Raw genomic sequence first — 25,057 nt, 5'->3', positions numbered from 1 at the left:
GTATTAAGCAGTAATTAATTGGAATGAAAATAAAAGAAACTGTTTGGTTTTTTATAATATAATGAACACATTTCCACAAAAGCCCAAAATTTCATTCATGGTTAAAATGGAGGGAATGAAAATTCATTTACATTTTCATTCACTGTTATTTTCATTTTCATTCTTGTTTTTCATTCCTCAGCATGAGCCAAATATACCCTAAACATAAGTTTGGTATCCAAATAAGATATGACAGAATAAGACATGATATAATAGTTGTTTAATGTTTGGTATCCAAATAAGAGATTACATACAAAATGATCATTTTATCCCTAATAAGTTGTTAATATATTTTGATTAAGTTATCTAATTTATTGAATTATAATATTTTTATAAAAAATATATCATTAAAAAGTTTTTGTCAAAATGACTATAATAAGAAGTTTATGTAAGTTTATGTATTTTCTATTTTTTAATTTTTATTTATTAATATATGTTTGTTCCTCATTGTCTCATAGGATATGGGTGGAACACACATGTTCCACTCTCGTTATGTGTGTTCTACATAAAAGTTCTGTCAAATATGAAACAATAGTCAATGTTCAAGTTCAAATCCAATGAGAAATAAAAATTCTCTTGTGGCCACGGAGGTTCAAATGCGGTGACTTCGGGTTATCGGCAAAGTAGGTGGTCTCTTGGGATTAGTCGGCTCGCATAGCGGATTGGATATCCAGGTTAATATTAAAAAAAAAAATCATTGTTCAATCTTGTCTTTGTTATATGTTGTGTACCAAATATACCCTAAAGTATTGCTACATTTATCTTGATCCAAATATTTTTATAAGTATGTTTAAAATAATTTGTTAAAAAATACCAGAAATGTATTTTAAGGGAACGAGTTAATTTTTTGTTGGTCCACGGTTTTATGGAATAATTTGTTGTATTATTAGGGCTTAAAGTTTATCTTGTATTTAAGTATGTTTATTGATTTGTTATGAGTTAGTTTATAAATTTGAAACGTATTAATAAGCAGAGGTGTGCGTCGGGCGGGTTCGTGTGGAAAAATCAAAAACCCAATCGGATTTTAAATATGGAAATCAATTCCCAATTTTTTGATTTCTGATTTCAGATTGTTTCAGGTTCGGGTTGATCGGGTTTCGGGGTGAGGTCGGTCGGGTTTGAGCTTGGTTATAATGCAAAAGTTATATACATCCAATCGATTTTGACGAGGAATTCAGTTGATTTAAATGATTGATAAATGGATGGTATGCTTGGAAATTAGGAAAAAACATGACCAACTAAAAATTTTAGAATTTTCAAAAGATAATTAGATAAATAAGTATATTTATATAGTATTTAATATATATATATGTGTGTGTGTGTGTGTGTGTATGTGTGTATACTTCTGATTTTCGGACGGATCTGGTGTCCAAAAATCAAATCCTATCCGAACCCGATTTTTTCCCAAAAAGTCGGTTTCGGATTTCGGACATTCAGTTTTAAATAAATACCTTATTTTCGGTTCGGATTTCGGATAATTCAGGTTTTGCACACCCCTATTAATAAGTTGTATAGTATACTAAAATATTGTATGAATACATTTGCACATGAATGTATTTGTGATAAAATCTGTAGATGTTTAAAACTTGATTGGTTCATACGTAAAAGCGTTGCATGAATTTTCAACGTCTATTTAATCTTTAATTTTTAATGGTTACAAAATGCGACAATAAAATTTTGAATTTTTTTAATGCAAAAATAAAAAAAAACATTATAAAAATTGAAGAGAACATATAATATTTAGAAAAATGCAGCGTTATATCTTATGACAGTGGACCAGATTTGAATAAAGTCAAATAATTTTAGATTTGTCATGATATAGTAGGACCTGATGAAAACGAGACGGTGCAATTGAGCCCGTGGCCATATGATTCAAAAGTGGACTATTGTCCTTAAGTGCTCACAGGAGATGGTCCCGAATGTTTTTTCCCAATAAATTGTATCTCGTGGCATGTTTATTTAAACAGTAATTCGGTTATTCAATAGACCAGTGAAACATGTATGCATGTGAAAAACATGAGCATGTGAGAGTAGTATTTGACAGTTCTCGTGTATGACAGTGTTTAAACCGCATGTTGCTTTACGAAACGTTAACAAGAAATGAGTGTCGATCATGTAATCAACAATGTTGGCTTCTTTTTAACCACAAGGGTAGTGTCTGATTGGTTTGAGCTCGGACTCTAAAGGTCAAAAGTGTTTGGAGGTCATATATTCAAATCTAAAGAGAAATAAAAATCCGCTTGTGGCCACGGTGGTTAAAATGCGATGACTCTGGGCTACCCACAAACCAGATGGTTGTCATGTGATTAGTCGGCTCGCATAATGGATTGGATATTCAAATTAATGGAAAAAAAATGTTAGCTTCTTCTTTTCTTGGTTTACAGATATGACCCCCTTTGGCTTCAATATCAACATATATAGTTTGGCAAAATAGATAAAAACATTATTACATGTTATAAAATTTCTTGAAGTATATAATATTTGTATATGGAAAATGCAATAAAACTCACACACCCTCCTCACTTTTGGTGAGATTTTGAACCTCTGACCTTCTAGTAGACCAAAGACTACGATACTAATAGGTCAAAGGCTTTTTGGTTTAAAATTTCCAATTATATATTTAAACGAAATACTTTGTCCGTTACATACATGATTGTTACAATCATATACGTTCCATCACCTTTATACAGTTTTAATTAACAAATATGGTTAATCTTGAAGAAGAAAACAATATTGATAACAATATAAAACCAGGAATATCAACATATCGACAATTATTAACGACTACTGTTTGTTGATTTTATTAAAATTAGCGAAACTAATGTAACTCGCAACCATTGTGGATTATAAGATTTTTGTTGGTAAGCTTATTTACAGTACGTAATTTAAAAATATAGAATTTAGACAAAAGCAAGTTGCATTAAATTTCTTTTTGTTCTTGTTTTAGAAAACTAACTTTTAAAACTTTTATTTTATGAAACATAAATAGAACAAGATTTGTTGTGTTCATGCTTTTGAGAATACTATAAGGGTGCGTTTGGTTTGCAGGAATGTTTCTGAGGGATTTGGATTCCTGAAGGGATTTGGATTCCATGGGATTTGGATTGGATTGGATTTAAATCTATTCCTGTGTTTGGTTTGCAGAATTTGGATTTGATTTGAAATCCATTCCTCTGTTTGGTTTGTAGGATTTGGATTTACATTTGAAGTAGAAATGTTGTACACAGACAGTCCCTGTTGTAAAAATTGAAGTATTCACGTTATAGATTCAGAGAACACAGATACATACAAGCACGTATCAGATTTAATGTAGCGCGACTATGACTCAAAATGCTTCCATTTTGCAAATTGGAAGGCGATCTTAAGGGCTGCGCATGAACAAATTCATACAAACACAATTCGATGGTGATCATAGAGTTACCAATGACAGATCGAAACCCTAGATTTATTTAAACCCTAATTTGGAGAAGATGGTCGAGGAATGGATAGAAGGGGCAAAGCGCTTTTACTATGAATGCATGTTTTTACCAGTCTCTTTTAACGATTGTGTTTCTAGGTTGGTGAGTTGTAATTGATTAAGCATCGTACACTATAAAGATTGGAAAGGGAAGTTTTATTACCTGCTCAAGCGGGACGAAGAGGCGAAGAGCAGTGGGGAGTTGGAGGTTATCTCCGGCGAGAGCAGTGGGGAGTTGGAGGAGACCGGCAAGAGCGATGGGGAAAGCGACGAGAGGTGGGGAGTTGGCGGAGACCGGCGAGAGTGATGGGGAAAGCGACGTCGAAGGTTAGGGCATGAAGATGATTAGCGTGGAAGGGAGATGTCTATCGGATTTGGACTTCAAAATCCAGCCCATTTACTATGGATTTCAAAATCCCTTGTTTACGGGATTTTAAGATGTACACGGGATTTTAAATCCAGCCCATTTAGCAAACCAAACATGGCAATAGAATGGATTTCAAATCCAAATCCTCCCAAATCCATTCCATTCCGCCAAACCAAACGCACCCTAAATGTACTTGCACAATGCAGTAAGATACATATTGATTTTATTGTTTCTTTTTATTCATTGTCTATTGATATAATAAAGTTTTATATGATTTTGAGAACGCGGTAATGTTTTTATTTTCGAATAAAATATAAATTTGAAGATATTGTAATTAAAATTTTGAAAAAAAACAATATTGATAATAATATCAAATAAACTATTTAAAAGTTCTCGTTTTTTTATATAATTTATTTGATTCAATTTTTTTATTGTAATTTAATTTAGGTATAATCATGAATCAATTTATTTTTGGTTTAATAATATAATTTTTTTACAAAGATAATAATTAAGTATTCTACTAGTTTAACAACGAGTAAATTTATTTTTGGTGTAATAATATAATTTTTTATAAAGATAATAATTAAGTATTTTATTAGAACTCTACGATTATCCTAGTTATATTTTAGATTTTTTATACTTAAAATATGATGTTTATCTTGTATATGATTACGTTTATCTGCAGTTAGTTACACGAATTCAAAAATGAAAGTTTAATAAGTAGTACGTATGCACAATTTACTCGTAATCCTGGATTTTAAGTAATATGCATCAATAAACAATATTTAATGCATAAAAAAATGTTTTTTAAGAGTTTTTGTCAAATGTTTTATGATATAGTATAGATGAGTTGGACTAACCACAAGGGTTTGACATAGTGGTTGAGATTCTAGGGGACATGGTGGAATATCTAATCTGCACAAGTTTGATTCAAGACTTATACCATAAGTGTAGCCACTGATTTTTATCAGGGTTGATTTTCTATAGTCCCAATTGACTTAGATTAATTCATTCATAGTCTAAAGAATTGTTTGTTTATCTCTTAATAGTTCTATTAAAAGACAACATCTGAATCGTTAAAAGGTGAATCTTGTTTGACGAAAAAAAATATGTTTTTTAATGATTTTAAAAACTCTCTGAATGTTTTTGTATCTTGGATCCCTCCCTTAATCACTCAACGCCCTAATTTCATTATGAACAATTACCAAATAATTTATGTCATTTTACATTACATCATAAGAGATTTTTAATCATTCTGATCACTTAATTAGTATGCACTAAACCATTTAACAATTGTCAAACGGTCCCTAAGACACCCTTCCAAAAATGACATAAGTTTCGTTACAAATGGTTTAAATGAGAAATTTTATAAATTCAATTACTTAATATAAAAATAAAAGCAGAATTTCTTTTATTTAATTCAAGTTGACCGTGGACAATTATTAGTCAAATTTTGTTTGTTTATGTCACAAATAATGACCTTGTTTTGGTTTATTGACCAAAATCATTAAACAATGGTTATTCAATTTAACAAACATGTACGGATGCACGAAAACCCAAGTCTGGTAGCCGATTAAATTCCGTGAGAAATTAACGTCCGAAATGATACAGGGCATGACCCAATATTTATTAGGAGAGCTTGCAAGTCGAGTCCTGTGGGCATGTCTCGTTAGATTCATTCTCAATATGACGGGTCAGTCAAGTGATGATGATGAATCTTTGAATCTGGTCGCATGAATGGTTTCAAATCATGCATGATGAATGTGGGTCATGGGTCATTTTGGTGTCTATTTTAACCATTTTTATTTTAAAAATACAAGTAGTATAACTATATATATAAATATTTTCATTAAAGTATGTAAAATGTTTTAAAAGACTTTACAATTATTATTTAGTAAACTATATAAAAGGAATCTATTACCTAACATTAAGCAATTTGCAATAAAAAAACAACTCCGTAGTTATCATCACTCCTGCCATTATTCACATGATATAATACATAGTCGGTTTCAGTAAGAAGGAGAGATAAGATGATAAACGTAAGAAAAGATTTTCATTGTTAGATACATATTACCAGATCAATTTCCGTATCAAGCACGATTCATGGATGAGTTTGCGATTAAAGATGATCAAGGATCGTCCAGATCATTTCTTACGCTTCTCACTTTAACTTTCATTCTCATACGATCATTCGCTTATAAATCATATGATATAGTGCACATATAACATCTTCTCTTCCAATATTTAGATTATTAATATTTAATAATCAATTATTTTATAAGATATATGATACCCGTCATAGGTTTACTTTGGTTTCGCCTTTTTTTAAACACATTAAAAATTCTTTGCCTTTTCCTATCCATCTTGAATTTGGTTGAGCAAGCTCTTAGCTTTCATCGTGAATGATAGAGGAATTGCTCAATGGTAGAGTAACGCCATCGTAAGACGTAAGCCGTAGCTTGCTACTGAAAAACGTACAGGCTGGATCAATAATAGGTAGGGATGACATGATTTGAATTTGTGATATTTTGTACCAAAAACAAACGCGCTACCAAGCTGCGCTACATTAAACATTAGCTCTCCCTGAAAATGAGGTGATCCAACCGCACCTTCCTGTACGGCTATGATACTGTAAGAAAGGTCTAACAAAAAACAGTTTGACGTCATGATTTATATTCTTTTAGGTTCTATAATCCACCACTATAGTCCTAAAAAATATGAAGGTCATCTAACTTGTCATCTATATTTGAAGGTTGAAATGTGGGACTCTGTATTTCAAATATTTATATTATATTGGTTTTATATAATTATTATATTGATCGATTAATATTTAATATATTAATTAATATTTTGTACTGAGTTTAGTAATTTATTTATTTTATGGTGTTTTAAATTACAAATTACATTTATATAATTTAAAATTTTATTACAAAAATAAAAAACAACATAAACAAAAATGTGACTTTTTTTGTTATAATATTGAGTAATGAAATATATATATATATATATATGTATATATATATGTGTATATATATATATATATATGTATAACGTTTGTATACTGATGAAAATTCACAACTAAAGGGAAAACGATACGATCTAGTATGCGGTGTTAGACCCAACCAAGAGAGGCTCTGATCAGACTCAAAACCAAGTATATAATTGAGCTACAAAAAGAAAAGTCTCGTCCAATCGGCCTCCAACCGAAGATGCATCTGTAATCGTATGCGTCCTCAGTGGATGAACGATTACATGGTTTGATTCAGTGAATCAACTCTCTGTTATTTGCTTTATTCCCAATAACAGATTTTCTATTAGGGTTGTTCATTCTCGTTTTTATTGGTTTATAAATTTTGTAATCGAGGTATTAGTTATTATCGATCAATCAAGAAAACCTTCTATCTATTTCTCTTTTCTTATATTTTCTCTGTATTCATGTTGTGAGCTCACACTTGCTCGTAGAGTGCTTATTTGCCTTCTTTTTGCATAAATTAGGCGTATCAGGAAACTTTAACAAGGTGACACACCCAAACTCTCTTGTTACAAGCTTTTGTAATTAGTTTAGTTTCGAGCAATATAAGAACATTCATGACTCATCGATATTTGACATCTGTTAAGGACGTATTAGTTTTCATGTTACCATGAGATCATAAAGTAGTGGCACATGCTACCATATGATATTATACAGGTCTGCCCATAAGTCATGATATAACCGACAACAAGGGGGGGGGGGAGGGGGGGTGTTAATTAACGGTATTGGGCTTTTCCACTAAAATTACACATAGCTTTAACTGTTACATACATACATACATACATACATACATACATACATACACACACACATATACATACATATACACATACATCCATACACACATACACACACACACACATATATATATATATATATACACACACACACACACTAAGTTTTATAAAAAATGTAAATTAATCTTAATACCTTTACATGGGACACTTAATGGAGCAAGGCTAACGAAAGTTGGGAACATGGATTTAAAAACTTAAATGAAATCCAATAATAAATGGATTTTAAAACTATGTTATATTGTATGCTAAAATAAAGATTTTTTTTTTTAGAGAAATATTTAAATAAAGAGAAAAAAAAAAATAACATAGCTGTTGGAAATGTTTTTAGTTTTCACTAAGTCATGTATAGATAAAACTGTCTGCGTAGATTAATGTGTTTGTATAGATTATGAAAGTTTTTTCATAGATGGAAGAACATGTTTTTATTAGGCGAGACAAGTTTAGAAAAGATTTGGCTTTCTACATAAAGCTCTCCCAAAAGCTAATCATGTAAATCATTTTCTATATTATGAAGTCATTATTAAACTATTATGTATAACTCATCGAATAAATTTTGAGACATATTAAACCTCATAAGTTACTAATACTTAGGGGCCGTTCACCAAATGCTTACTCGGGTAAACGCTTACCAAGTCAGCTTACCTCATCAGATGAATATGGTGAGGACCAAATATCTTACCCGAAAAGAGCAAGACAAGGACCAAAAGTCTTACCGGCGGTAAGTGAGGGCGACGACTCTTACCATGGTACGCACTTACCGGGTAAATTGTTGCATGTGATGTCGTTTTGGTGAACTAAAATCTTATCCAATAAATAAATAATAATATTAAATTTTATTGATAAACACTTACCGAATAAATATTTAATAAACGACTCGTTATTTTTATATTTTTAAGCATAATTTAATCTGATTCTCTATATAAAGTGAATGTTGTCATTCTTTTACAATGTTTTAATGCATAGTTTCACATAACTTTCAGACCAAATTACATTTTTCGTCCATGTAGTTTATTAAAATTGCATATTTTATCCTTATAGTTTTAAAATTTTAATTTTCATCCATATAATTTGTAATTTATTTATATTTTCATCTCTGAAGTCAAAGTACTACTTTTAAGTATGAAAAACTAAAATAAAAATGAATTATAAATCATAAAAATAAAAAAATCAAAGAAAAAATTAAATCATAAAAACAAAAATATGTAATAAATTATAAATCATAGAAATAAAAATTATAATTTCAAAACCTTAAGGACAAAAATAAATTTTTTTAATAAACCACAGGGACTAAAAACGTAATTTATTGTTAACTCTTAAGTCATCTAATCTAGAAAAGACCAGAACGACGGCTAATTGCGCTGCCAGAAGTTTCTGACGGCATCCTCCGATACCACCGACTCCTCCATCCATATATATATACGAATTTAGAACCCTAATCTGCTCATTCCATCTCTCAGTTCTGTCTAATTATCGGAATCTAACACTCATTTCTTAAGATGTGGAATCGAACCTTCCAGAAAACCGATGTGGAATCGGGAGCGAGTGAACCGCTGTATCCAACGATGGTGGAGTCGCCGGATCTCCGGTGGTCTTTTATTCGTAAGATATACTCGATCGTCGCAATACAATTACTTCTCACCGTCGTAGTCGGTGCCGTCGTCGTCTCTTATCATCCGATCGTTACTTTCCTCACAACTACCAGAGGCGGACTCGCTTGTTATATTCTTATCATCGTTACTCCTTTCATCAGTATGTTAAATTCAACTTCGTTTACTTGATTTGGTTTGAATTTTTTTAGAGTAAATCGTGTGTTGATGAGTTTTATGTTGTGGTGCAGCTCTGTGCCCATTGTCTTGCTATTATCAACGTCATCCTGTAAACTATGTGTTGCTTGGGATCTTCACCATTGCTCTTGCTTTTGGTATTGGTTTGTCGTGTGCTTTCACTAGCGGTAAGTTGAAAACGAACGGTTTAATTTGTTTTTCTCCAGTTTATATGCTTCAGATGCACTCAAAATCACATCTACTAGGTTTATTGTGCAGTTTTAATTTCCATTTTTTTTGTCATATGATGATCCTAATTTGTAGAATTATCGATAATGCAACTTTTAGTTCGAAATTACATTTGTGGATTGAAATATCAGATTTGTCATGACATATTGTTTTAATGGTCATTGAAGATGGAATTTAGCCATTGGATTACACCAGCACATGTATAGAACAGATGGGGAAATTGCCATCACAAAGTGTGATTGGCCTAATTTTCACAGAAAAGGAGAATTAAATTCCTCATCATGAACTATTTATTTAAATTTTATGGATTGGTGATGCACAAGATGAATCCCTTGTAATTTGTTACAATGGTTGAAGTTAGGATGATGAGACGCTGAGACTTTTTCCCATTATTTCGAGGGTCATAATGCACATAATTCGTGGATAGAAGGTGAAGAATGAAATTGTCAATATTTCTTCCATGGTTAGGTATATTCTTGGGGGGGGGGGGGGGATAATGGAAGCAGGATAGAGGTTAGGTCTACGTATAAAGAATAGAGATTAGGTCTCTCCATATCTCACCGTCCTGGACTGGTAGACAATGGTGGACTGTAAGATCCCACCTCGGTTGGGAGGCGAACAAAGGTTGTTTTATAAGGAACCGGATACCTCATTTATCATACGCGCTTTAAAACCGTAAGTCCATGTGTGGACAAACTGACAATATTTGGTACAGTTAGCCTAAGATGTTATATACCCATAGTTGTTTCAAGATTGTGAACAAAATAATTAGGAATTGCAATTCTCAATCATGTGAAATAATTGCAGGGAAGGTGATTCTGGAAGCTGTTATTCTAACTGCAGTCGTCGTTGTGAGTCTCACTTTATTCACATTTTGGGCGGCAAAGCGTGGCTCCGACTTCAATTTCTTGGGTCCTTTCTTGTTTGGTGCTCTTATGGTGCTTATCGTCTTCTCCTTCATTCAGGTCAGTAAAACTCCCATTTACTTCAGTTATAGATACATACATGCTTCGGCTTCTAATTTGGTCAAGTTTTATATTTGTAGATATTGTTTCCTCTGGGAAAGATTTCAGTGATGATTTATGCCGGTCTTTCTGCTATAATCTTCTGTGGTTATATTGTATATGACACCGATAATTTGATCAAGCGGTACTCATATGACGAGTACATTTGGGCTGCTGTGGCTCTTTACCTGGATATCATCAATCTTTTCATTTCTTTGCTTACCATATTTAGAGCCGTTGACCGGTAGACGGATGATGGTTGTTTTCGGTATGTTAAATTCGTACACAAATTGTATCTCGAAAGAATTTGATATGAAAATGTTGATAGTAAATGGAGTTTATCCTTGTTGCAATATTTCAAAGATGGCATATTCTTATGTGAGGTTTCTTATTCCCTTCATTTGTTTTGTGAGTTTGGTAAGTTGGATAACTTGATATTGTTTTTTTTTGGGTAAAAGTACCTAAGAAAACATGAATGTTTATAAGATTAGGTAGGGGGTATGGGTGTTCATCGGTTGAAATCCAATGGATTTACGTGGATCTAATCTGATCCAATCGATAATTGGATCTGATGAGTTTGTCCATTGGATATTATTATTAATTATTCATTTGGTTGAATTGGTTCATCCAATATTTTGATACCAATTAGTCCACAATTTAATCCAATCATTTATATATTTTTTATTTTATTAAAAAAAACACTAATGTAAATATCAACTAAAAACAATATCGTCATGTGTTAATAATTACATTGGTTGGTCATTAGACTAGATCGGTTGGGTTTTATTGGATTTGGGACTATCATCTAAAAACTGACCGATACAATTTGAAGGTTGAAATTCTAGATCTGATCCGATTCAATTATAATTGGATATCTGATTATTGTCAGACAGTTTTGCCTGATCTTAGTTTTTTAGAAGAACGAGATGTTCAAATAAAAAGGCTAGATATCGTGAGAAGATAAAAAGAAGAGTCATTGAAAAATCACTATTTTCCTCGTTCAAATTGGTTTTCTAATCGTTTCTCTTTCGGATTGATCCAAACTTCACTACTTCCGCAATATCCAGGTCCGCAATATTCAGGCAAAAAAAAAATCAAATTCGACCTAGATATGCAATCGATGACCATATTTGCATTTGCGACGGTGTACTGGTTGAATTTGACATTTTCTGTCTTTTAGCTTGGTTTACAATATATTGCGGATGTAGTGACATTTGAGTTAAACCGAGAGAGATGGTTAAAAAACCAATTTGGATGAGGGAAATGGTTGTTTGGACTAATTTCTCCAAAAAAAAGAGATCTAAATGTGAATCATTGAAAATGATCTATTTGAATATGTGGACGTCTTTTAATAATTTGTAATATGACGATTTATATTTACATCTCTAAATTGATCTTTTCAATTATTAACATATGAACTTTCTTTATCATATTCTCATGATATTTATCCTTTTTATTTGAAGGGTGAATTGCATTAAAAAGTAACGTACTGTAACTTGATTTTTATTTTGGGTAACGTACTTTCAGAACTTTCATTTTGGTATCTAAAATGTACAGTTTTAAACATTTAAGTACCGGATAACCGGTTGAAAATTAATTTTAGATTAAAAAAATCCATGTAACCAACCACGTCAACAAATAATATTGAGTTGGATACCACATTACTCGTCACATCAGGATGATAACCGGTTAATGCTTCAACTAGTTATTCGAGTACTTGAATGTTTAATACTTTACATCTTAGGTATCAAAATGGAAGTTTTGAAAGTACGTTACCCAAAATAAAAATCAAGTTAAAGTACGTTATTTTTTTTCATGTAATTTACCCTTGTTTAAACAGACGCCTTTTAGACAAATGTACAAGTATGAATTATCGTCTAAATTTGGTGTTCTTATTCAAATCATCCGTTCTTGTGTAGATGGACATTTGATTTTATAGATGGTAGATGGGCTACAAATCATTTGGCAAATATGAAAACAAACAAATACAGAGTCCGTATTCCTTTTCATGTTGTAGAAATGCAGAAATTTTATGTCACCAAGTAATTTGCGTAGTTGAATGTGATTTAGGTGTGTGTTCTACCCAAGGAAAAATGACTTTTGACGTGATGTACGTATATTTTCTACTCGATTACGTTTTATAAAAGACGACGACTAAGATTACACTGGTAAGTGCTTACCGGCAAAATTCAATATTATCACTTATTTACCGAGTAAGATTTTAGTCCACCAAAACGGTATCATATGCAAAAATTATAAAGCTAACCGTGGTAAGAGTCATGATTACTACTTAACGGGTAAGACTCTTGGTCCTTGTCTTAGCACTTACCAGGTAAGATTCTTAGTTCTTGTCATATTTATCCCGTAAGGTAATGTGACTTGGTAAACACTTACCCGGATAAGCGTTTCTTAAACGGCCCCTAAGATTCGTGTTTGTTTATATTGTATTAGAATGGGGTAAATTACTTTAGGAAATACATTTTTATTTAGTTGTCATTGAAACTTTTAAAATAACGTTCGGAAATCTATATTCCAACATGTTCTTTAAAATTTATGTTTCATGTGTTTTCTCATACGGAGTATATGCTGTGTATACAATTCTTTGATTGTTTAAGCATGTTATCAGTTCTTTTTATAATTATAAACATATTATGCATGAAAAGTCCAGGCCAACCTTGGGTATGTCTAGCCCATACGACCGGACAAGACATCAAAGTGCAAGGGGGCATCAAGTTTTCATTTATTACTAGTTTGGGTTTAACAATCTGGGAATTGGATAACTGAATTTTAACTATGTCCCCCTCCAATTTGTATTTTTTATTAAGACAAATTGCATAAAAAGTAATGTACTTTAACTTAATTCTTATTTTAGGTAACGTATTTTCAAAACTTTCATTTTGGTACTCAAGATGTAAAATTTTAAACATTAAATACCCGGATAATATGTTAAAACATTAATCAGTTACCATACCAAATGTGATGAGTGATAAGATGAAATTGGGTTGGATAGCAAAAAAATTGTTTGCATTCGTTCATTTATAAAATAAACGAACTAAACTAACTTACCGCCGAACGGTTGGCTCGTTTACGACCAACATCAAACAAGATAAAAAAAACTGATCCCCAAAACATAGACAAGACTTCTTTGGACTGTTTAATTTTATTACACATGAAAATATACACAAATCAAAAGGGAGACGGAAGAAGGGCATTTTACCCTAAAAACGATTAATAGTTGATGAAAATAATAATACTAAATAACACCAACCAAACTTATATCATCAAATTCATTACACACCCCTATAATTATAATAATCTCCCTAATAACCCCCCAAAATACTACTTAACCCCTTTACAAATACTCCTTACCCCAAAATTCTTTTCATCTCGATCTCACTGTTGTCGACCGAGCTTCTTTTCAGCTACAATCGATAGAAGTCTCGATATACCCTGAGTCCACATGTCGTATTCTCGTTGGTTCCTGCACTCGAACTCCACCACTCCACGGATGGTGGTCCTCAGCCCGAAGTACCGCCGTTGCTCACCGCCTTCAAATAGGTGCCTCCCGGGCCATGCCGGAAGGTTTTTGCAAACTTCCAAAACCACGTCTGAAATATTCGGGTTGTTAGGGGGTACGTATTTTCAAAATACGAGTATATGAATCGATGCCGTTAAAATCACTTACTCTTCTTCTTTTTTGTGATCGTAGATCCAACGTGTTTGCTTTTCATCTTGAGCATTACTTGACCCGTTCGATGGATGTAAACGGATACGATTTTCCAGTGGAGATCGCCTACATTAAGTTCCGAATGTGTTAGAAACTTGTATTAGTATTGCTGATTTAAGAAAATGTTCAAATCAAAACCGTACATGAAAGACCAATTAACTTTTACAGTCAGGTTTTGGTGAGAATAAAAGTTGTGGTGAAAAGGTGTGCGCAAAATATTCATATACCTTCATCTACATTCAACTACCTTTATTTATCTATTTTTTATTATCATGACCAAAACTTCAATAAATTCATGAACGTGAAAGTGATTAAATGTAACTTAAAAGGCAAGAGTTGGGCTTATGGATGAAAATAACATTGACTTGCAAAATACAAGAACGAAAACCGTAGTTTTTAACAAAACACAAGGAGGTTAGATGTTTACCGTTACGGGTGCGTTTGAGAAGCTCGCTACCTCGAGCAAGAAGTTCTTGGTTACATATGCCGAGAAAGTTCTCTTCGGGAAGAAGCTCTTCGCAGTAACTACTACTCTTTCCATGGTTTTTGTTTTCTTTAACTCCTCTATCAACTGGTATAACTGCTGCTATATTCCATACCTCCTTCAATGCCCTTGCCTTCAAAGTCGCCGCTCCACGTAAAGCTACAAAAACACGAGGTTTTAACGGAACAGCAATTTGTATTATATAAAACGAGCTATTTAGCTCAATGATCTTCTCCAAAAGTTGGTTTTGCAAGATGATCTTCTAGCTTATTTTTAAGTTTCCATGGGAGCAGATTGTTATATTTAGGTAGATAACCTTAAATGAGATTTTAATCAAATTGATAACATTCTCATGAACATGAAATCCATTTCTCTAGATCAGGAGAACATGAATTTAATTATGTTCGTTTCTCTAAATCAGGAGAACATGAATTTAATTAAAAACTTATTTAAGGTCGTATCTCGAAACGTTGTTTTTGAATTAAAGGCCACGTCAAATAAAGGCCAGAGCTAAAAAAAATTCACCCTCCGTTCTAAAATAAGTGTCTACATTACTACTTTAGTTTGTCCCAATATGAATGTTCACTTTCAAAAGTAACTTTGTGTTTTCAAAACCTTTTTTTTACAAAAGAAAGGAAAGAGAGAGAAAGAATAGGAAAGTAAAAAAAACGTGTACTGAAACTCTTTTTTTTGAGAAAACGGAAGGAAATTTGAAGGAAAACAATAATAACTTTCCTCAAAAAAGAAAAAATTTACAATCATTTAAAAAAATTATCAAAATTACAAAACTACCCAATATCTTATTCTAAATAATATATTTTCAAAAGGTATATTAGTAAAAATGACCTATTTCATTTCTTTTCTATTCTGTTTAAAAACATGAAAAATCATTTTCCTCCCATTTTAAGAGTACAAATCATTTTTTTCTTTTCCTTCAATTTCTTTTTTTCCCCAAATTCGAACACAACATAAATATCTACTTTCTCATTTTACTCTTAAGTATGGGACTGACAAAGCTTCTCTTACTATAATTAAGAGTAAAATTATCTTTTTATTAAATAAAAAAAGTAATTATGACACATTTTATAAAATTTCGTGCCTTTTTTATTGTGTATATTTATTTTGGGACAGGGTGAGTTGGTTACCTGTGGCAGCAGCGGCAGTGAGAGTTAATATATCTCCATGGGATTTGACGTTAACAGCAGAATTGACCGCAGCGATAAGGTGTTCACGTTCGGCTCCCATGGCCTCTGCGGCCTCCACACATTGGGCGGCGACCAAGGTGGCAGCGGAGGCCACAGCCATGTCTGTTTTGGCCATTTGTTCATCTTTCCTGGATGCTGACGCTGCTGCGGTGGCAGCTGCTATGGTGGCCACAGCTGCCGCTACGCCAGCAACGGAGACCGCCGCATGGAGTTGGGCATTGTGGGCTCTGGTCTCCTCCTTTTTCTTCTCTCTCCTCTCCTTTAACCACCTTCCAACTGTTTTTCCGGCAGGGGTGCTGCTGCCACCGGCGCCATAACCACCGCGTGCATTGGCGAACAGGGGTTGTAGTGTGTTGTTTGCTCGAAGATACTGCAATACAATGCAAACCTTGACTTAGTATGAATGCAAACTAATGTTTGACTTCTAAAAGTCAAAATTACAACTCAACAACTTCAAAATAGAAAATTTTGCTTGGCTTAGGTTAAATCTATAAAACTAGAGTAAATTACTATTTTTGTCTTTGCAGTTTAGGTTAAATCTTATGTTTTGTAATATATTGCTATTTTTATCTTCATAATTTACAATTTGTTATTGCTTATATTCTTATGGTTTACTATTTTTCTGAATTGGTCTTGATTCCTTGTATTTTAAAGGTAAAAATAAATCACTGGGATCGAAACAACAATAAATTATAAGAATGAAAATAGTAATAAATTACAAACTATAAAAGACAAAAACCAAATTCTAAACTATAGAGATGAAACTCCGATTTTTAACAAAACAGAACTAAACACGTAATTTAGCCTTATAAAAATAACCTTTTTAAGATTAACAAAAAATAACTATCTATTTCTCAAAATACATGAGCCAAAACCCCTTCTTTTTATCTTTTTGTGGGCCTGCTTCACATAAACTATCAATGAAACAAAAATATTCAAAAAAGGGGGTTTTGTTCATTGTTTTGCTAACTAGACGGCTATTTTGACAATTCAAGTTATTTTTGTGATTGTATTATCTCTTACTTGACAAATATCAATGTTTAATAAGGAAATTAATCAAAATAGTTATTTTTTAACTTTAACTTAATCTATTCGTCATTTCTCTCTTAATATTACAAAAAAGCCGTGACTTCTATAAGTAGCAACTTCTTATCAACTCGCAAAGAGGTTAAAGTGTAAAAAAAATTATGAACATTATCTGCAAGTACAAGGATCAAATCTGTAAATTAGTTCTAATACTTCAGTGGCGGATGTCCTTTATCTAATTTACAGATTTGGTCCTTGTACTTGCAAACCATGTTCAAAAACTTTTTTTTTAATATTTGAACACTGCATAAATTGAGAAGATGTCACTTATGAAGGTGTGATATTTTGAAATTTATGTTCCTCGGGTTAGGAGGTAGGAGATAAATGAATAAAAAAATAATCCAAAAACTAAAAATAACAACTTCTATTAATTTTCCTTTTTAATATTCAAATATGAATTGAACATTCTCCCTAGTTATAGTTTCACCATATTATAAGGAATAGGATGGGATGGGATGGGATGGGATGGTTTGACATCCAAACTCATTTTGGACTGTTGTTTGAAATTGGGATGGAGGGGGCCCTATCAATTACTTGCAGAACTGTTGAGCAAAGAGAAGACAAGAGACAACTGTGATAGATAGCAAGCAGGGTGAAAGGAGTACCCACCAGTATATAAACAGAGATGACTGTAAGAACATGGCTAGAGGACAGTGGTTAAAAGAGCACGACACCATCCCCAAAAAAGTAGGTAAACATTTTTTTTAATATGTTCAAATATTTACCAAATCTAAAACACTGCCCTTTTTTTTAAAATACCTGTTACATAAAAAAGCGTACATTCTGGAACAATAAATTTCTGTTCATGGAAAAATTACAAGAAAGAAAACTGTTTCGTTTGTCAGGTCCCTATATACTTCATGGGTTTTAAAAAAACATTTTCTTTTTTGAAATATTTAAAAATGTCATGTAAATTGCCAAACAAATTATTTTCATCATGTTACAGTTTTCAAGAATTTTTGACAACTTCAGCCTTCCACTATTGATTTTTACAAGTCTTACATGGATAAAGGTTTATGTATATAAATTAATCCGTCTGTATGAAACAACAAGATTTTTGTTTCCGAGAGTTTTTTTCATATATTTTTTAATTAAGAGTGGTAAGTTTAGAAGAAAAAAACTTGACTTTCTACATAAAGTTTACTTAAGTAATTTTTTATACTATTAACCTGCTATCAAACATTCACGTATAGTTAAAATGAATAAGTTGTGAGTCTCATTAAACTTATTAAGCTGCTAACAAACAAATAAGCCTTATAATGGAGGAGGTATTATTATTCATGACCTCTAAAAAATATAGAGTTTATTATTTTAATACGTTTAAAAGAAGACTTGTAATTATGTTTTGGTTTAGAGTAAAAGGATAAAAGATATGAGAACAGCAATGAGTGAAATAAGATGACATCAATAAGAGAAGAGGGTACTTGCATTTATCATCATCAAGAGAAACCTAGAAAAAGAAATTAAAGCAAATACTAAAAGACCTCTTAAAGTGATAAAGTCTACACTTGACCCTCACAGTTGTCCAAACACTACTGATGCCTTTTCGGGACCTTATTAATCAAGATTTGCAGATCTTCACTTATTTTCTTCCTATCTTTTGTTTATTCATCAAAAGAAGTTATTAAGGCTATATGCCATTTCCATAAAGTAAAAATATCTAAATGCATGTACAAGTTTCAATGCATTAGGTACAAGTCAACTTAGCATTAGCATTTCAATTTTACCTTAAAAGGAGATCAATAATATAACCATTAAACTCATTTTTTACTTTACTTAAAAAAGAGATTTTTACTTTCTTCTCATACTTGCACTATATATCTTAACATAAAGGAAAAACTACAAAAATGTTGATTGTAATAAATTTAAGAAGACCCATTTTCTTTATCTTTTGCATAAGATATTTTACATTGATATCTGAGAATATTTGATTGGTTTCTCTTAAAGTCATGTACCGATTAAGCAATTTGTGTGGATTTGCCGCTCTGTCTAAATTTGGAAGGATTGTTTGGGATGGTTTTTCAGAAGATGGAATGAACAACATGTTTGGAAAAAAAAACTTAGATTTAAAGTCATCCCCTAAAAGCTTGTTGAACAAATCATGTTCTATATCATTAAACCACTAACAAACAATCATATATGGCTGACTGACTCGATAAGATATTAGTCTCGTTCTGCTCACAAATAGGCCTTAACAAGGGTGTTGCTGATCCTATGTTTCTTTAGTCTGTACTTTTCTACTTTAGGGAATGATTCTTTGCTTCTTTAGGTGATCTATACCCACTTTATATCTTTTACATGAAAAAACTACACGAGGATTGATCAAAGTATTGCCAATCCCCAAATCCCAGAGGCTCTAATTAGACTCGATCTTATCTTAATTTACAGGTAAAAAAGATGCAACTAATTCAGGAAACCAACATTTACTGAACTGTAACTCATAGTAAACGAGCAAAAGGTGCAATTAAATGAAGCCAAAAAGAAAAGCTGGGCAAAAGTCTTGTCGACTTAAAACGATAATAAAGTTAAAGTTATTGCCGGCGATCGGAGGTCCCTAGACATATAGACTCAGTGAGGGAGAGAAGGAGGAGGCTCACGTCATGCGGCGCCTCTCTCTCTCTGATTTTGGATTCAGATTTGAAAGAAACGATCGAATCACAATAATTGCCTTGTATTTCATATTATTTTTACAACAAAAATTCAAATAATCTTTGGATTTCAAGTCAAAAAGCAAAAAGTGAGAGAGACAAGGGTTTCATTGAAAAAGAGTAAAGCAGACGATGAAGAAACAAATGAAGTTTTCACTCGTACACACTCCTTTTAGCTTTCTTGTGCCTTAAATTTCAGAAATCATATGAATAGTGATATACACAAAAAACGAAAGAGATGAGTTTACCTTGACGACATCGTCGTAATCATCGGAAGGTGAGATCGGAGGACTGTCTGTTTCCTCCGTGAGTGCATTTAATGGTCCACTGCTGTGTGACAGCCTCCCTGATGCTAACGGCGATATATCCTGTCCTCCCCCACAGACCCCATTCATTTATTCAATATTCCAAGTATCCATTAATAATACAGAATTAAATATATATCTAGCAGAGGTTATACCGACATTTGTTACCATACATTAGCTTTCTAGAACCATTTTATTCACAATTTTACCATAAAGCAACGAATAAAAACGTTAAAATACCAAAAATAATGCCAAAATAAGCTGATTTGGTCAATTTTTCTTTGAAGGAAAACTACAAGATCTATAAATCATTTATTCTTATCATGCAAAAATATAAGCAAAATAGTTAAAAAAGCATTGACTCTTGGTTTTTATATAGACAGTAAAGCTATCAGCACTCTGTAATTTTTTATGAATAGATGCAATATTTTGTTACGTACTGTATTTTTATCTCTACTCTTCTCAATTTGGAGATTTCTATCTTTTTTTCCTTTTGTAAAATAGCATAATCATTGAAAATATTCTAAAATAACATAATTGTTAGAGATTATTTAACATCCTGAAAATGATTTCTAAAATATTAAGAACATTGATTTCATAATTTATTATAGCAAAACTTACAGGTGTACTTATTAATGATTATTACAAACTACGAAATATTGATGGAAATCAGAAGTAAATCTTCTTTTCATTAATATCCATGCCCTATGCATTTATTTTGCAGGAGAGTAGCCATTTTCTTCAATAACAGTTGGTTGCAACTTAAACACAAACAGTGTGGTTTAAAAAATTTAGTCGCGATTAACTTTCCAAATTATTCGTCGATGATCTCAAATTATGTTTGAAAACAGTATGATTTCCTCAAATCATACTTCTCGTAATGAATCACACAGGCAAACAAAAAATTATGTTAGATTTCGAGATGTAAACTGAATTGAGAGAACTCACGGACTGAGACATTATCCGTTCAAGCACTAACTGCGATGTGGCGGAGGACGCAAACGAGAACGTATTTCCAGAAAGTAACGCCGCCGCGGCCGAATCCTCCGCCGCCTCAGCAGCTGAGAAACGGTTGTTATCCGCCGCGACAACAGAGTTTGCTCCGGTATCATTAGGAAGTCCAGATTTAGGAACCAATGGAGATAGCGGAGAATGTAGAGTTTTTGAGACCTGAAGAGCGGCAGCGCTCCATGATCTCGACAAAAACTCCATCGGCTTCCTTGGACTCTCCGGCAGCTGAAATCCGCCGCCACCGTGATTCTGTTCCTGCCAGGCGGTGTCCATTTTATCAGCAAAAAGACAAAGGTTGATGAAGGGGTTTTTTTTGTTAATATTTGGGCGTTTTTTGCGCCCTTATTTTTAACGTTTTATAGACGGGTGCGATAGGTTCGGGTCGGGTCAAATATTATTGGTTCGACCCGGTCAACATTTTCTTCCTATCCGGTCTTTTCATTGGTCCATACGCTCGGGACCCACAATTTCAATGCATTTGGAAATAAACAAACGTGTAATTCCTCCATCTTTTAAAATTAAATGAAAGTATTATTTGTTTTTAAATTAAGAATAAATTACACCGAAGGTCCCTGTGGTTTGCTTAATGCTCGGATATCGTCCCTTAAACGAAAATCTTATTTTAAGAACCTGTAAAATTGTGATAATCTTATAACTACTGTATCATGTGTTTTTTATCTGGTTTTTTTTATCTATGATTAAGATTTATAATATTGGTTAATATTTATTTGTTTCATAATGTGAACATTTTTCACTTGTTTGGGTAACAAAAGTTACATGTAAAAAAAAAATTACACATTATAAACCGGATACATATGAAATCATGGACGGACCTACTATAGGGGATACAGTGGTACGTGCCACTGTTTATTCCTCCATCGAAGGGTACAAATTTTTAGGTTCGTGAAAGGTGCAACCATATTAATTTATTGTGTGTCACCTAGGGGTGAGCAGCGGAACCGGATACCCGGCTACGGAACCGGAACCGCCGGTTCCGGAACCGAAACCGATATGAGTGGTTTCGGTTCCTAAAATACGGAACCGATTGAGAACGGTTCCGGTTCCGGTTCTCAATTTTTTGGAACCGTTACCCGCCGGGTACCCGGTATTTTTCAATAAAAAATAATTATTATTTTTTAATACCAAATTTATATTAGGTTTACATCTTGAAAGCACACCGTCATCTTCATTCTTCATCTAAATTCTTCATATAAAATGATTCGTATTTTTTCAAATTGTGTGTTCACTTGGATTCATATTATGTAATCGTTAAACTTTGAACATTTATCATTATAGTATGTAATCGTTAAACTTTGAACATTTTCTATTAGTCTATTATGGTTTGTAATCGTTAAACAATATTTGTAACCATTATTCTGTATAATTTGTATTATTGCTTATTTATTTAGTGTTTTGGCAATGTTTTATTTTTTATTTTTAAATAACAAAATTTTAATATTTTAGGAAGCGGGTACCCGGAACCGGAACCGGTTCCCGGCGGTTCCGGTTCCAATATCTCAAGAACCGCCGGTTCTGGTTCTGGTTCCTGTCAAAAAGGGCGGGTACCCGCTTATGCTCACCCCTAGTGTCACCGTATGTATTTTGAAACTACAATTATAACAAGTTTTATTTGGTAGAGTTGGTTTGCAAGACTTTTATTTCACTTCAAACCCAAGTTCGAATCCTGTTAATGTCATTTTCTTAGTTAAATGGTGTCATTGTTTGAAAAAAAAATTCATATATTTGTTTCTTATAGTCAAGCGGTGTCACGGTTTGAAAAAAAAAATCTGTGTCCATCCCTGTATGAAATAAACACATTGTGAAATAAATATATATTAATCAATATACTATATGGAAAAATCATGTAAAACGATACCTTATATAAAAGTTCTCATGGTTATCACAATATATAAATTTCTCAAAAAATTAAAGTCTCTGTACCGAAAGTTCTATTTGTCTTAACTTTTCATTTTCCTTGTAGATATGATCCCTCGAGTAAACACCATTAATGAAGTTCTATTTGTCTCACCATTAATTTATTGTGTGTCATCGTATGTATTTTTAATGATGTTGTCTCATATATGGATATGAAATTGTTTCATATAATACTTAATGAAATTTTAATGAAACTGTTTCATGTATTTTTCTAAAATTAAAATATTGAAGATGATAAAAGTCATGATTAACACCCTCCACAATAAAAATGACTAATCAACCTCTCATAATTACAAAAAAAAAATGAACAAAATGGGAAATTTTGATCGGTTGAATGAGGTTTGTACGATTTTGTACAAATAACATGGTTTGCAAAGTAAAACTCCTATTATATATATAATTCATTAAACTTGGGATCATGTTTTAGAAGGTTATTTTCGTGAGACAACATTTTTACACTTGAAATTCACAAGAAAACACTGTGAAGGTAACCTTCACGGTGTTTTTGCTGTGAAGGTTCGACTTTTTTCACTTTCACAACATTTTGTTGTGAAGTTTCATATGTAAAAATGTTATCTCACGTGTCTCACGAAAATAGGCTGTTCTCACGTGAACCCAACCCTAATTCATTACGTATCAGTTAATTTAGTTTACAATTTTTTTCCCAAAGATTATAAGGAGCTAAGGTAAAAGACATATTTGCCCTCATGTGAGAGATGCATGCTTCAATACAACGAAACTCCATCAATGATGTTAACTTAAGGGACTACGTATATAAAATAAAAATAAAAATAAAAAAATATAAGAGACATCCGATGTAGATAGTCCGTTTGAATGACCAAATCTGATATTTTAACAAATCATAAGGACCGATAATGTAACTCACGCAAAAATATATATTATATTTTTAAAAAAATATTTTAAAACTATATAAAAGCATTTTATTTTCTAAATTTTTATTTAAAAATTTATCAATTTAATATAAATAATTAAGATGAAATAGAATCATAATCAATACTATCAATGTCTTATAATAAATGAACAAAATGATTTTAAACTCATATATTTATAAAATCCAATATTTTTTATTTTCTAAAATGATTTAATATAAAAAATATTATATTTTTTTATTGAATGATAACAATTGATATTTAAAAAGTGGGACATTAGAGTGATTGGATACTCATATATAAAATTCCAAGTCTCATCCTCAAATCATCATTTGAGGTGCACTATTGAAAATTGATATTTTTCTTTATTTTAAAATAAATTTAAATATTTATTTGAAATAAATATTTTTTTAAATAAATATATTAAAAAATGTTATAATTACATATTCATAAAGTTGCATATTTTAGTAATATGTTGAAATACACTCAATTTTTTTTTTAATAATATCAATATGTTTAATTAAATATAATTAGGAATGACAACGGGCCGGATTCGGGCCGATTATTGGTATTATCGTCTTCGAAATCGATAACTAAACCCGTTCCTATAACCGTCTCAATCCCCGTCGGGTCCCCGAAATTACCACGATCCCCGCTAAGGGTAAAAATCCTCTCTTTCCTGTTGGTTTCCCCACTCGTTGTTGGTTATACCCGAGCCGATCTGAAATAAATTACAATATGTTAATTTTCACAACTAAAAGTAAATTACAATTTTTTAGAGACTTAAGTTTAAATGTCTTAAACATGATCAAACCAATTACAAATTTTTTTTTCTTAAATTGCAATATAAAAGTAACAAAAATTTAAACATCATACAACTAACATCATGATTAGACAAATAAACTAGACTTTTTCGTGAGCCTTATTTGGGGTGTTGAGGTAAAGTTAATAAAATTCTTTTAAATTTTAATGTTAGTATTTTATTTAATGATATTATATAAATAGAGTTCGTTTCAAATGCAACTCATCACATTTGTACAACCAAAACAACCCAATAAA

General features: G+C 32.0%; 2 protein-coding genes across 2 annotated transcripts; one reads left to right on the top strand and one right to left on the bottom strand.

Annotated features, from left to right (window-relative positions):
- Window positions 1-9,033: 9,033 nt before the first annotated feature.
- LOC112507575 (protein LIFEGUARD 2-like) lies at window positions 9,034-11,093 on the top strand. The gene is made up of 4 exons (XM_025112218.1): window positions 9,034-9,440; window positions 9,529-9,642; window positions 10,511-10,668; window positions 10,749-11,093. The coding sequence occupies exons 1-4, from the start codon at window positions 9,188-9,190 to the stop codon at window positions 10,953-10,955; spliced, it is 732 nt and encodes a 243-aa protein (XP_024967986.1). The 5' UTR covers window positions 9,034-9,187; the 3' UTR covers window positions 10,956-11,093.
- A 2,746-nt stretch (window positions 11,094-13,839) lies between these two features.
- On the bottom strand, window positions 13,840-21,491 carry LOC112508040 (VAN3-binding protein). The gene is made up of 6 exons (XM_025112823.1): window positions 21,111-21,491; window positions 20,106-20,225; window positions 16,064-16,493; window positions 14,862-15,077; window positions 14,393-14,500; window positions 13,840-14,315 (listed from the first exon to the last, which is right to left on the bottom strand). The coding sequence occupies exons 1-6, from the start codon at window positions 21,444-21,446 to the stop codon at window positions 14,101-14,103; spliced, it is 1,425 nt and encodes a 474-aa protein (XP_024968591.1). The 5' UTR covers window positions 21,447-21,491; the 3' UTR covers window positions 13,840-14,100.
- Window positions 21,492-25,057: the final 3,566 nt, after the last annotated feature.

The sequence above is a fragment of the Cynara cardunculus genome, assembly GCF_001531365.2.
Source record: "Cynara cardunculus var. scolymus isolate 2C chromosome LG 2, CcrdV1, whole genome shotgun sequence".
Taxonomy (NCBI): Eukaryota; Viridiplantae; Streptophyta; class Magnoliopsida; order Asterales; family Asteraceae; genus Cynara; species Cynara cardunculus.
The sequence above is the reverse complement of the archived record's forward strand: the minus strand, read 5'-3'. Positions and strand labels throughout refer to the sequence as shown.

What these genes read in the sequence shown, in the direction of transcription:
- LOC112508040 (XM_025112823.1), bottom strand. Translation starts at nt 21,446, where the DNA reads ATGGACACCGCCTGGCAGGAACAGAATCACGGTGGCGGCGGATTTCAG. An exon ending in ATTACGACGATGTCGTCAAG is followed by an intron (nt 16,494 to 20,105) that starts GTAAACTCATCT and finishes ATTGTATTGCAG; the next exon opens with TATCTTCGAGCAAACAACAC. An exon ending in TCTCAAACGCACCCGTAACG is followed by an intron (nt 14,501 to 14,861) that starts GTAAACATCTAA and finishes AACTTAATGTAG; the next exon opens with GCGATCTCCACTGGAAAATC.
- LOC112507575 (XM_025112218.1), top strand. Translation starts at nt 9,188, where the DNA reads ATGTGGAATCGAACCTTCCAGAAAACCGATGTGGAATCGGGAGCGAGT. An exon ending in GTCGTGTGCTTTCACTAGCG is followed by an intron (nt 9,643 to 10,510) that starts GTAAGTTGAAAA and finishes AAATAATTGCAG; the next exon opens with GGAAGGTGATTCTGGAAGCT. An exon ending in TCGTCTTCTCCTTCATTCAG is followed by an intron (nt 10,669 to 10,748) that starts GTCAGTAAAACT and finishes TTATATTTGTAG; the next exon opens with ATATTGTTTCCTCTGGGAAA.